The sequence below is a fragment of the Prunus mume genome, linkage group LG5, assembly GCF_029339155.1.
Source record: "Prunus mume cultivar Tortuosa linkage group LG5, ASM2933915v1, whole genome shotgun sequence".
Taxonomy (NCBI): domain Eukaryota; kingdom Viridiplantae; phylum Streptophyta; class Magnoliopsida; order Rosales; family Rosaceae; genus Prunus; species Prunus mume.
Genome location: NC_142702.1, coordinates 29,094,668 through 29,108,095, shown reverse-complemented (window position 1 = coordinate 29,108,095; position 13,428 = coordinate 29,094,668). Strand labels below are relative to the sequence as shown.

Sequence of the window (13,428 nt, the reverse complement as noted above, 5' to 3'; positions counted from 1 at the left end):
AGTTCAGTTCAATGTAAACCAACATAATATAACCCTACCGTTAGAAAATCAAGCAAGAAATCCAAATGCATCCCAAAATCATCATAATCAAGCATATATACATATGTCAAAACAAAACAATACCGGATACCAAGTTCGAAATCTGTGAAGAAAACTTTACAAACCCACCATCCAAAATCTTACAAATCACATGACTAAACTCTCGAAAATGTACCCACTGGCATGACCGGCGAGGAAGTATCCTTATCGAGAAACAAGAACGAATGAATATTCATATATATAATAATAATAATAATAATAATAATAATATATAATATAATAAAAATATATATATATAAATATGACTAACATTTAGTTGTACCGGGGAAACAATCTAACCTGGGGATTGTTTGACTAGTCCACATGGCAGAGTCATTCCTCAATTCACCATGTGACTAGGGAACGAGCCGTCCAACTGGAGGACTAACTCTTAGCCAGCACGTACAGCCGAGACACTCAAAGCTTGTACGCCTGAAAACCAGTCCTACGCGCGCAGACTACCCCAAATCCAGGGTCTACAGCAACATCTCATCAAGGATGTCCTGGGTTCCGACAATTCCAAGTATATCAAGTATCAGTAACCAAGTTCAAAGTCCGAAGAGGTACATAGGATAGTGCTTAAAGCACTCCAAACATATATTTCAATACTCAATTCTTTCCACAAACTCATTTTAACAACCTAAGTACCCCACACATAGCCAAACATATATAGAGATTCTCAAAATCCATATATATATATATATATATATATACTCAAGATACTCAAATATATCAAAACCCAAAATACATGCAAATACTTCATAAAAATATCAATTTCCACCAATTGAATAAATAATATATCCAAATATACCATTAACATTATGCATAAATTTTCCCATCATAAAATCATGCATATTATTTAAAAACAAAGTCCACTCACAAGTAGTCCCACACTGCTTGACCCTGAGAGGGCCCCGCTGCTGCGTATGCGTGGTCTGAGTACCTATTTCGTATCACGAACACGCGATTAACATCAAGCGCTTCGAAACAGAATTTTGAATTAAAAACCTAGTTTCCCGAGTTTCTAGTGAGTGTATGTAGAATGAGACGTTCTAAGGTCCAACTACCCAAATCGGAAGATGGAAAAGCCTCGGGAAACACTCGGTCAACCGGGCGGTCAAACTTCCCAAATCGGGTCAACCGGGCCCACGGGACCCACGACCTTAGTTTGAAATCCGAGAAATCCTACGCGCTCGTGACAACCTAAGGATCTCATCAGGACATTTAGCAGCTCCACCAACCTTGCCCACGCCCGCCACACGCGGCAGTGGGTGGCTTAATCAATTTTCGACGCAGGAAAAACTCTAAACCGCAGGCCCAAACTCCTGTCCTAGGTAAAACACTATATTTGGAGTTACTTCTGTTCTTGGGCCTACCCCAAAAAGTGGCCGGAATTTCGAATTGAAAACGGGCCAAAAACCTAGGTTTTCAAATCGGATTTTATGCTATGAATTGATCCAATCCTATGCAACAGTCAGCTAGAACTCAGAAAATTGATGAGAATTCATACCTCAACTGTCGGAAATGGTGGAGAAATGAGAGATAACAAGCGGTTTGAATTTTTGGAAAAATTGGCACGATTTCTGCAGATTCCAATGATCGAGTGGTGACGACGGCGGAAAATCGCGGTTTGACGACGGGCACGGCCGGTCAGTTTGGTATCAGTGGGTTGCGGTGGTCCGAGGCGGTGGTGCGTGGAGGAGGAGCCGGTGAAAAAATTTCGAAGGGAGATGGGATGGTTCGCGAGAGAGAGAGAGAGAGAGAGAGAGAGAGAGAGAGAGAGAGAGAGTGTGTGTGTGTGTGTGTGTGTGTGTGTTTTCAGATTTATTAAAAACAACTTCGAGAAAATTACGGTTATGCCATTGAACTTGTTTTGAACGTAACTTCTTCGTTACAACTCCGAATCGAGCCCATTACGTGTCTGTAGATTCATCTCAGTACAAACTACCCAACAACACCATTCACTGTCCCAAACTCTCTCTCTGGATAAGAAAATGACTAGAATACCCCTACTCCAAGGGTAAATTCGTAAAATTCAAAATTAATAGAATTAAATACTTCGAATAAGGAAATTAATTTGGAGTCGGGGTGTTACATTCCAAGCCTATATGCACTAACCTTTGATGTAGGCTCAAAGTGAATTGACGATATTAAATCATAGCACTTTGGGTAGGGCTCAAGAGTTAAGTAAGCAAAACCAGAATTGAAATTTTATAAATATAGATGAAGAATAAACGAAGAAGAAATTGATGAAAAACCAAGGAAGCAAAACCACAATTGAAATTTTATAAATATAGATGAAGAATAAACGAAGAACCAAGAAAGAACTGTACTCACCGTTTAACTATGGCAGCAATACGTCTGCGAACAAACTCTACGTACACAGATTCTCAATCTAATTCTTTAGGTTTATGTGGGTTTTAAATTTGAGGGTATTTGTGTCTATTTAGGTGATATTCTGCTATATTTGAAATTTTTTACAAAAACTAACATTTTTTGAAATTAGATGTCAAGTTTTGCCTCTTTTTGATAAATTCTCATGAAATTAGAGGTCAAATTTTGGCTATTTTTGATAAATTCTCATGAAATTAGCTGATTGATAACTTTAAAAATGAAGGATAATATAGTAATCAATCATACTGTTTATTCACCCACTCTCTTTGGCGTGTATCATTATGAGAGCCTTTCTCTAGAGAACGTACTAAACACTAAAATTATTTGTTTTCCAGATGAAAAGAAATCACCGGCTTAGATGATGAACCATATGATTGATAACTTTCCTGTCCAAAATATATATACATATGATAACCAAAAGCGTAATTCAACTTTCCTCAAAGAAAACAAAATATAATTCCATGCTTGAGTTGAGTGCAAAGAGTAGCAGCAGAACTCTCTAATAGAATCTGAACACCACAAACGTAATAATAATAATGTATTAAACACTTAAAATTGTCCACATGAGATCGATCGATAGGGATCAGTTTTGCGTGTACAAAAGCACCTGCTTAACACGACAGAGGGGGAATACACATGAAAGGAAAATAAACAAATTCTTGTTGATTTCAAAAGAGGAAGGAAAAAATCAAAAACAAACATCCAAACAGCCAGAGTGCCAGACGACTTGGAAAACTAATTATATAGTCTACCGAACAAAATCACGAACTCCCAAATAAGTTACAGGCATATCAGATCCAACTACTAGGTGCAATAGTCTTATCAGTACTCCCATTTCTTCATCTCCATGCCATCTGGAGCACTTCCCTCAACCTTCTTGTTTCCCACTTCTTTCCAGTTTGTCGAAAGCACTGTCCCATTCGACTCCACCTGTACAAACAAAACATTAGGATGCAACGTACAAGTCAATGTGACCACAACTCATATGCATTCTACTACTGGTATCAAAGACTAGACAGGCAAAAGTCTTACAAAAGATTTTCTCATGGCCCTTCTAGTGTCCTCATCAGCATCCTTATATATGTCCTGGAAAAATTTGTTCAAAGCCGCATCACCATCAAGCTTCTCTTCTTTTTCCTGAAACCACAACATACAGAGTAGGTGGTCAAGCACTGAGACTTGCAAAAGATAATGCCAAATCAACTAACTAGGTTACAAGCAAACCTCCTTCTTCACTTCGGCTTCAAGCTTATCCCAGTCTACCCGTTTTGGTTTTGAGGATGGGTAAGATGGCCTTTGCTCTCCAATAACTGTAGGCAGTTGCATCTTTTTAGCAACTATTTTCCAAAGCAAAAAGGGATGCATTTTATTTAACAGAAAAACTGGTTTACCAAAATATTAACCCACCTGGCACACTAACCCTTGGCACAACAGAGTTATCCTTGCTGAATTCAAGAGATGTCCAGTGTAATGGATCAGCTTTTGCCAGGCGAATTTCAACTTTGGTGGACAAAACTTCATATCTGCACTTTTTAGGTATTATCTGTTTGCAAAATACCAAACCGCACTGTTATTTTCTCATCCAAAAATGTACAGCGTGAATGGATACCTTCTGTCATCCATATATAAAACTAGCGAACTCCTAGATTAAATGCAAAGGATACTGTGCTCCGCTTATTTCAAAAATTAGAGGAAAAAAAAGGGGAAAATGGAAAGGATGTGTGTGCGTTCTTAAATTCACTATATGTCCTGGCTAACCAAAAAGTTTCCTCATAAACATAAAATTAGTGCAATACCTTTCCGAATAAGCGAGGCTGAAAATGATATGTATCCTCACCAGCAACATCAATGCTAACACTTAGCTGGAAACAGCCAATAAAACCAATTCATAAATCTTGTATACAAAGATGCAGACAAAATTTTCTTTAAGATCGAGACAACTATAAAATCAATAAGAAAAATTAATAAAACAAACATTAGATCAATGTGATACATACTATTTGTTCACCAAAGTCAATATGAACATCTTTGGCTGGTATGCCCTTAGCAAATATAGTCACCACCACTTCGTCTGGCTTCTGGTAGAATTCATGCCTGCGTAAATATTTTCACCAAATCATGTATCTTAGTAACTAGGGGTTTTCTGTGACAAAATGGATTCTCATAAAGAAAGGAAAGGGTATTATCCAAGGATGCATTATTTTATGGAGTTTCACATCTCCACAATAAAGACAGTAGAGAAAGAAGAAAAAAAATTGATAGGAAGAAGACTAAAATCCTTAACAGCAATTAAATTAATCTCTCATCCTGCCAAGCTCAACAAAAAGTTGGACTAACCTGTATTTTGGTTTGACAAATGCTACAGTCAACTGATTGGAAGGATCACTCAGAGGCTCAACATTTTTTGTAGAGATAACATCCTCTGTACTGGGTTTTTCCAATGAAAGGTCTGGTAAAACACCGGTTTCCTCTGATTGAACATGAAATAGTCATCAATAAGACAAAAAGCAGGTCACCAAGATGCAACAGAGTAATTTCTTGTACAATGATTTCCTCAGATATTTCCTTTCCAGAACAAAATCATTATATAACAAAGGTAAAAACATCTTATTGTGAAAAGGAAAAAGGTCCACCATTTCCATAAAAGCAAAAAAACACACCTGCAATTTTCTCATCACAATCTTTTATCAATTTGACAAATCTGGTCTCTTCTGGCGCCAAAGAAGCACCAATTTCCAGGGCTGCCTTTGCAGTCTGATATTCCTCAAGGTTGATGCAGGCAATTCTGTAACCAAAAATGGAAAAGAAGAAGGATCGTAAGTTTTACAGATAGGAAACAAGAGACCAATGAGCCATGACATTTACATTGGCATGTATTCAATCCAGAACATAACTGATAGCAAAGGGAAGCCCCCAAGGACTTCAACAATACCTAGTCAGTTTTTCAGTTGAAATCAACAATAAAAAAAGTAAACTTGCATGTGATGTTGCAATTACATCCAAGAATTTCAAACAAAACTCTTCAGAGTTTACAATATAAATAGGTGCGCACACAGAAACAACAAACATAATTCTGGGTCTGGTTTGTGCAATCGCACTCACCCTTTGCGCAGGTACGCTTTAGACAATGATGAGTCCAACTCAATTGCCTTGTTTGCATCCGAAACAGCCTCTGAAAAAAAAAAAAAAAAATACCCCACAATAGAGAATTAATTAGAGAAACCATATCAAATCCAATCAATTCTGGGTTTTAACTATTTTCCTTTTCCTGGGCTTTTTGGGAACCAAACAAGAAACTAAGAGAAGGAAGTACCAGTGAGATTATTGGATTTGATGTTGGCCTGGGCACGGTCTGAGTAGAGCTCGGCGTTTTGAGGGTTGAGAGCGATGGCCTGGGTGTAGAGGTCAACGGCCAACTCGAAGTGGTCGTCGATGAACGCCTCCTTGGCCCTCTTTTCGAGATCGGAAGCCATGGCAAAGCACGGTGACTGACTCTGAGAGTAGAAGGAGAAGGAGAGGGAAGGGAGATGGAAGAGTCTAGAAAAAGTAGAGGGGATTGAGAATAAGATTGACTTGAGGTGCCAAAAATGAGAGAGCAAAATATATAATACATACACACACACTCTAATCATACAGTACAAATTATAATAGAAGAGGGAAAGACTTGTCAAAGTCTACCACGGAAATACGATGTTGTTTAGGCTTCTGCCCAAGTGCCCCAAAACATCTAGGAATTACGGAAGTAGTAATGGAAATTAAGAGGATTCTCGATTAAGTATTTAAGTTAAGCTGTGTGGCTATATTTTAAATATTTAAGATTAGAGATTTCATATTGAAATTCTTATGACATTATAATTGTGTGTGTTTGAGAAAGTATTTATAAAAAAATCCAAGCACTATTTAAACATAGAAACACACCCAAAATCAACCTCAAAGTCAACTTTTTGGGTGTGTTTATAAATGAGTTTTGAGTGTGTATAATGATGGGTTTTGGGTGTGTTTATAAAGTGTTTTGGGTGTTGGGTTTTTTTATAATTTCAACCTCCATTTTGGGTGTTTTAGTGAAACTCCCTTTAAACTATTGCTCGTACTAAACAAAAATACCTAAACTTGAAGTATTTAAGTTTTCCAAATAAAAAAAATTTGAGAAAATAAAAAAAGTTTCCAAATAAATAAGGAAATTTTATTAATATTTGAAGTGTTGGGTGAAATATATATTATTTCAAAGTTTCCATAAAAATGTTATTTTTACTACTTTATATTATATGCGAACTGATATTCACTTTTAGGATTTTAATTCATTAACAATATTTCAACGGATTTCTGAAAATTTAATCACAAGCACATTTTGCTTTATCTCTATAGAGATCCTCTTAAGTTTAGATTTATTTCAACGGAAACAATTTTGTTTATCTTGATCAGTGCGGAAAGTATATGTGCCAGAGTAAAAAACACAACAGGAAGGCAAGTTCTTATACTTTTCTTTGGTTCTTCGAGGTTTCTACTTTTGTTTATTCCGACCAAGTGTTAATGTGAATGCATCACAATAAACAGGGAAAACAAGGAGATGATATAGCTTCGTGGAAGCTTCCATCGTATAGGCATCGCTGTAGAGACCATAGAGAAAGGAACCTTCCACGAGTCCGCGGAGTTGGAAGGAACTGCTTCGAATACCGAAGTAAAACTTAGATAAGAAAAGGGTTTTTATGTCTCTAACGACAGTCACCAAGTTCGTTATCAACACAACTCAAGTAAACTGTTTCAAAGAGACATGCCTTCGGGTTCTTTCATTATGCAACTCACGGGCCCTGAAAGAGGGTGTCTCTGTTCACAGTCCAATTACTAAACTGGGTCTTCAGGAAGACCTCTACTTGAGCAACAATTTGCTGTCTTTGTATGCAAAATGCTTTGGAGTTGAACCTGCACGCCACTTCTTCGATGAAATGCCTGACAGGGATGTTGTGTCCTGGACTGGCATGCTGTCTGCTTATGTCAGGAACGGACGGTATGATGAGGCGCTCGAATTCTTCTATTCGATGAGCATTTCTGGGCAGTGCCCCAATGAGTTTACACTCTCAAGTGTCCTCCGGTCGTGCTCATTGTTGGGAGATTTTGATTACGGGACTCGAATACATGCATATGTGATAAAGCTTGGGTTTGAGTCAAACCAATATCTTGGCAGCACTATGATTGATTTGTATGCCAGGTGTGGTTTCACTGACGAGGCTTGTAAGATATTTACAAACATGGACAATCGGGACACTATTTCTTGGACAACAATCATCTCTTCATTAGTCCAAGCTGAGAAATTCAGTCAGGCTCTAGCCCATTACATGGATATGATATGTGCTGGGGTTCATCCAAATGAGTTCACTTTTGTGAAACTTTTACCTGCATCGTATTCTCTCGGTTTGAATTACGGGAAATTACTTCATGCCCATTTGATAATATTAGGAATGAGGCTGAATCTGGTCTTGAAGACAGCCCTGGTCAATATGTATTCAAAATGCCAGAAGATGGAAGATGCCATTAAGGTTTCAAATCAAACACCTGACTACGACGTGTTATTGTGGACCTCTGTTATTTCTGGCTTCACACAAAGTTTGAGAGTCACGGACGCTATTGCTGCAGTGCATGAGATGGAGCTCTCTGGAACTGTACCAAATAATTTCACATACTGTAGCATACTGAAGGCAAGCTCGGAAATTTTATCGCTGGAATTGGGAAAACAGATCCATTCACGGATAATCAAGGCTGGCTTGGAGGATGATACTTGTGCAGGAGGTGCACTAGTTGATATGTACATGAAATGTTACCTAGCAGAAGATGCTTTTGGAGCGTTTAGGGACATAACCTCACCGAGTGTCATCACTTGGACTTCTTTGATTGCTGGTTTTTCTCAGCACGGTTTTGAAAAAGATTCTTTTCAGTCTTTTGCGGAGATGCGAGCAGTAGGAATTCAACCAAATTCTTTTACTCTCTCCAGCATTCTTCGTGCCTGCAGTACAGTTAAATCTCATAGTCAAACAGTGAAACTCCATGGACTTATAGTTAAAACTAAAGCTGGCTGTGATACAGTTGTTGGGAATGCTCTTGTGGATGCTTATGCTGCATTGGGATGGTGGATGATGCATGGCATGTAGTTACCTCCATGATCCATAGAGATGCTATCACATACACATGTTTGGCCACGAGAATGAATCAGATGGGTCGGTATGAAGTGGCACTGGATGTCATTGTTCGCATGTACATGGATGATGTTGAAATGGATGGATTTAGTATGGCAAGCTTCTTATCTTCATCAGCTGGCTTAGCAGCAATGGAAACTGGGAGGCAACTACATTGCTATTCTATCAAAGCCGGTTTAGCCAGTGGGATATCAGTTTCAAATGCCTTAGTTGACTTTTATGGGAAATGTGGATGCACGGATGATGCCTACAGAGCTTTCAAGGGGATTTCTGAGCCAGATATTGTATCATGGAACGGATTGATATCTGGATTGGCATCAACTGGGCACATCTCCTCTGCTCTCTCCACCTTCGATGACATGAGGCTGGCAGGATTTAAACCTGATTCCATTACATTCCTGTTAGTGCTTTTTGCTTGCAGCCATGGTGGTTTGGTTGAATTAGGTCTTGAGCATTTTCAGTCAATGAGAGAAAAGCATGAGATAGCTCCACAACTGGATCACTATGCCTGTTTAGTTGATCTCCTTGGACGAGCCGGTCGACTAGAGGATGCCATGGAAGTGATCATGACAATGCCTCTTAAACCAGATGCCTTAATCTATAAGACATTATTGGGTGCTTGCAAGTCACATAGAAACATTGCTCTGGGGGAATATGTTGCAAGGCAAGGTATTGAACTAGACCCGTCTGATCCAGCTTTTTATGTGCTGCTTGCAAATTTGTATGAAGAATCTGGTCAGCCTGATTTAGCCAAGAGCACCCGAAGGGTGATGAGAGAGAGGGGATTGAAGAAGAATCCTGGGCAGTGCTGGATGGAGATAAGAAACAAGGTTCACCTATTCAATGCAGGAGATAGATCACATCCACATATAAATGAAATCCATGAAAAAGTAGAATCGCTTATTACGGACTTGAAGAACCGAGGAAACTTGTATCAGGACTATGAAGATTCATCTTATCATAGTGAGAAGCTAGCTGTTGCATTTGGTCTTCTCAAAACGCCACGAAACGCTTCCATACGCATATCGAAGAACATGCGTATATGCAGTGAATGCCATAACTTTATAATGCTAGTAACTCAATTTGTTGACAGGGAGATCATTGTGAGGGACGGGAACCGATTGCATGTCTTCAAGAAGGGTGAGTGCTCGTGCATGGTTGCAGCTAGTTTACAACACGATGAAATATTTCATAACTCTGTATGTCATAGTTGATGTTCTATAATGACATTCGAAAATAACGAAGATTCTGCGGACAGAATTGTTAGACTGTTGGCAATGAAATTGTCTTGTCTTGTGAGTTTTGCGACAAACTTGTAACATTAATTCTTTATTTAAGATGGAAACAAGCAGCATTCAGAACAGTAGAAGCTAACCTTTTACATTACTCATTTTCAATGGAAATCGAGCATAAATAAAGAAAACAACATAGTTTTACTTTACGATAACAACACTTGGAGTGTAGATTATTGAAAAATCCAAGCCTCCTTCCCATACTCGAAAATTTATACAGCCTAGCAAACAGGCCCACTGGCACCAACAAAAAAACAGGAGAATTCAAGAAAAAAGACTCAAATTCGAATTTGGAGTCCAAAGTCCCCAGGAGCATATACCAGTAAGACAGTTACTCCTTTGATTCGGACCCGATAGAGGTGGCTTTAGCCTCATCCAACTTCGCTTGGTTTGTAGTAAGACCCTCCAGCGTCTTGTAGAACTCTTCTGGAAGAGGACCAGGTCGGTGCAGAGGGACATGTTTGGGAACAGGCGCGTCATTCTCGATCACCTCGCATTCATAATCATCAGGAACACCCCATGGATCCCACTCTGCAATCCAACACAACACAGAATGCACACTATTACAAACAATACAATTCAATGCTACTTTGGAAATAATATAATATATCAGTTTCGCTCAAACTAGCACTTCATACATACAATGGCAACAGAAGATATCATTTCCAACGTTTGAACAATAAAACACTGAGAGAGAAGAACTAAAGACGCCACGTTAATCGAAACAATTGACTACAATGGCTAGTAAACATCATAGTTGACACGATAAAAGATATCAACTTTGGACATCGAATGAGAGTTTGACATGCATCCAAGTGAACAAAATAGAGCTCACACTAAACTTTATATACAGTGAACAGAGTGAAATTGCAGCTTCATATGCATCAAGTCAACAATACATCATTCTCAAGCAAATCATATTCTCTTTGAAAGTGATAAAATCAAGTGAAGCCTTTCGTTTCATGATTGTAGTAAACAAAAGCACCGCCTAAACATTACCACTATAATTTTACAAACCTTTATTCAGTTTTCCATCATAATTTCCACGACTAAAACTGGGGAACTAAAGCACCATCACAAAACTACAGAGGCCAGACTGAATCGCCAAAATTTCCAATTCCATTTTAGTTTTCTAATTCTCATCAACCAAACAAACCACATTTCTGAGAAACCAAAAACAAGCACTTCATTTTAGAAAACACAACCACACATTTCTGAGCAGGAACCGATCTTTGAGCTCCTTGAGCTCAATTCGCATGTTATAGGACCTAGGACCAATGCCAATAGCAAAACTCAATTCAACATTTCTAATTTCATTATTTCCGAAATAGAAAAATAAATAGCTCAATTATGACAAATAATACTAATAATAAATTGTACGGACCGATCATCTTGCCGATGAGGGTGAGCTCGTCACGTGCCTCCTCGATGAGCTCCTCGACCTGGCCACAGCCAAGCTTCTTCTCGATCGCTTCCCAGTCCTCTTCTTCGCGGCATACCTTGAGACGCTGCCCTGTGAAGCTCTCGACGGCCTTACGGTACCCTTCGTCCTCGGGAACGGCCTGGATCTCCTTTAGGGTTTTGGAGTATAGCTCGATTAGGACCTCCCTGGCATTGGGGACCACGTCCAGCCCTACGATCCCCGTCGTCTGCTTCACCTTGGCCATTAATGGCCGTCCGATCGCTCGCAGGAACATCTTTTAGTATCACACTCTCTCTGCGATGTGAAGCTCTGTATCGTATCGGTCCTCTCCTCCTACCTAGCTCACAGACACAGAGTCGCTCACTGTAAAACCCGTTTTGAGGAAGGAAAGAGATGATGGGTTTCCCGAATCCTGTTTCATTATAATTCGGTGTTGCCACATCATCATAAGCCCAAATCAAGGCCTGCAATATCCTCTGGGCCTAAGCATAAACGTCTTCTTTTATTTTACTTTTGTTTTGTAAGGACAAAAGCCCAACAACATATAAACTTGATGATTGATCAAAACTCACTACTCATTTTCACGCATCATTTCCTTTGTTTATACATGCGATATTAAGGAAGGGAAAATCGAATTTAAAACCTCAAGTGCCTGAATAAATGCCTTTAACTACTTGAATTATAAGCTCCTTGCCACAAGCCATATCTTTAATGATATGATTTAAGATTTTTACCTCATTCGTGAATCTCTATCAAATTCAAAAATCTCAAAGGCCTCTCGTTGCCTTCCTTATTGCTCATAACCCCAACAAAAATCGCTTCCACTGCTACAACACAATCACAAACTTCATAGTCCCATAAGCCCAGGGCAAGTTTTTGCTGTTGGCAAAGCTGTTTGGATGTGTAGCTTTTGGGTGTCCCTGCTTCCTTTTCTAATTGGTTCATATTGTGAATCTATTTGAATATTACGTTATTGTTCATGGCTTTCACATTGGGTTTTATATGATTTCATCCTATCCGTATATACTCTTACGATGCTTCCATTTTTTTAATAACAAAAAAATGACGTTATTATGAGAATCTAGCACAAGAGATGATAATTTATATATGTCATCTCTTTCCTTGGTATTTCCTTTCAATCTTGTACGAAAAGGAGAGATGGAGAGAGCAAGAGAGAGAGAAGGAGAGATAAAATGTGAAAAAGCTGGTGGTAAAAGAGTCTAGGTATAAGTTTTGGGATGAGTGAGCCTCCATTTGTATACTACAAATTCGAGCTAAGAGGTCGAATACAAATTTAGAATACCACAATGAGGCTTGAGAGTATAAACCAATTAATATATAAAATGATTAACAAAACTTTAATTTGGTTAGTAAGAGATAATATTTAATAAACAAAGACCCTATATTTTATTAAAAAAGAATGACCTTATACATTTTGTTTTGACAGGGTCATCCTCATATTTCTCGAATACAATAACCCAACAACTTGCTTCACCCATTTTAAACCTAGTATTTCTTTTCTGCAACCAACCCTTGTTGCGGATATTTATTATGTTTTCGTTCATACACAATATTATTTTTCGAGATTAAGTAAAAGACAAAACCCTGAATAAAATAGATTTGACCCACTCTCCTAATTATATCCAGAGAGGGGAAAAAATATTTGACCCGAGAAGCCAACTATATTTGTCCCCATTGTATGACCAGACAAAAAGGGGATCTAGTGTTTGTCTCGTGATGAAGGCGACTGAACCGGAGCGGGTCACGGTCTGACAAATTAAACCCTACCTTTCGTGGAAACCGACAACTGTCTTACACCCACTTGATTTATAAATAAATATACCCTCTCTTTTTTTCTCTAAAATATTGTTTTTATTTTTAAAATTATAATTAGATTTATGTTCTACTACTCAGTGCTAGTTTCTGTATTTACCCGGTGATGACCTGGCATAGTCAAAATGTTGACAGAGGAAAGCACTTCCTAATTCATCCATATGGATGCTTTTTGTTGGATACTCTAATTAATTAGGATATTAATTGTTTCACAAAATCA

At 38.4% G+C, this 13,428-nt stretch overlaps 3 protein-coding genes across 4 annotated transcripts; 1 reads left to right on the top strand and 2 right to left on the bottom strand.

Moving 5' to 3' along the window:
* Positions 1-2,997: 2,997 nt before the first annotated feature.
* On the bottom strand, positions 2,998-6,152 carry LOC103333704 (protein SGT1 homolog). Of its 2 annotated transcripts, XM_089052540.1 has the most exons (11): positions 6,129-6,152; positions 5,786-6,008; positions 5,575-5,644; positions 5,133-5,257; positions 4,810-4,942; positions 4,470-4,566; positions 4,269-4,334; positions 3,880-4,015; positions 3,697-3,782; positions 3,505-3,609; positions 2,998-3,402 (listed from the first exon to the last, which is right to left on the bottom strand). In XM_089052540.1, exons 2-11 carry the CDS (start codon positions 5,943-5,945, stop codon positions 3,295-3,297), a joined length of 1,086 nt encoding a protein of 361 aa, XP_088908666.1. In that variant the 5' UTR covers positions 5,946-6,008; positions 6,129-6,152; the 3' UTR covers positions 2,998-3,294. The 2 variants fall into 2 exon arrangements, with proteins under 2 accessions (XP_088908666.1, XP_008234820.3); XM_008236598.3 differs by lacking the exon at positions 6,129-6,152 and having other exon boundaries at positions 5,786-6,048.
* An 879-nt stretch (positions 6,153-7,031) lies between these two features.
* Positions 7,032-9,990, top strand: LOC103333705 (Pentatricopeptide repeat (PPR) superfamily protein). Its single transcript, XM_008236599.3, is given in 2 exon segments — positions 7,032-8,583; positions 8,586-9,990. Coding segments are annotated over 2 exon segments (2,694 nt in total). The 5' UTR covers positions 7,032-7,178; the 3' UTR covers positions 9,875-9,990.
* Positions 9,991-10,014: 24 nt separating this feature from the next.
* LOC103333706 (NADH-ubiquinone oxidoreductase-like protein) lies at positions 10,015-11,794 on the bottom strand. Its single transcript, XM_008236600.2, has 2 exons — positions 11,337-11,794; positions 10,015-10,483 (listed from the first exon to the last, which is right to left on the bottom strand). Exons 1-2 carry the CDS (start codon positions 11,647-11,649, stop codon positions 10,284-10,286), a joined length of 513 nt encoding a protein of 170 aa, XP_008234822.2. The 5' UTR covers positions 11,650-11,794; the 3' UTR covers positions 10,015-10,283.
* Between the last annotated feature and the right edge of the window lie 1,634 nt (positions 11,795-13,428).

Excerpts from the sequence above, each read along its gene's own strand:
- LOC103333706 (XM_008236600.2), bottom strand. The coding sequence starts at position 11,649 with ATGTTCCTGCGAGCGATCGGACGGCCATTAATGGCCAAGGTGAAGCAG. Across the intron at positions 10,484-11,336 it reads CCTCATCGGCAAGATGATCG|AGTGGGATCCATGGGGTGTT; the intron begins GTCCGTACAATT and ends GTTGGATTGCAG.
- LOC103333704 (XM_089052540.1), bottom strand. The coding sequence starts at position 5,945 with ATGGCTTCCGATCTCGAAAAGAGGGCCAAGGAGGCGTTCATCGACGAC. Across the intron at positions 5,645-5,785 it reads CAAATCCAATAATCTCACTG|AGGCTGTTTCGGATGCAAAC; the intron begins GTACTTCCTTCT and ends TTTTTTTTTCAG. Across the intron at positions 4,943-5,132 it reads TTGTGATGAGAAAATTGCAG|AGGAAACCGGTGTTTTACCA; the intron begins GTGTGTTTTTTT and ends ATGTTCAATCAG.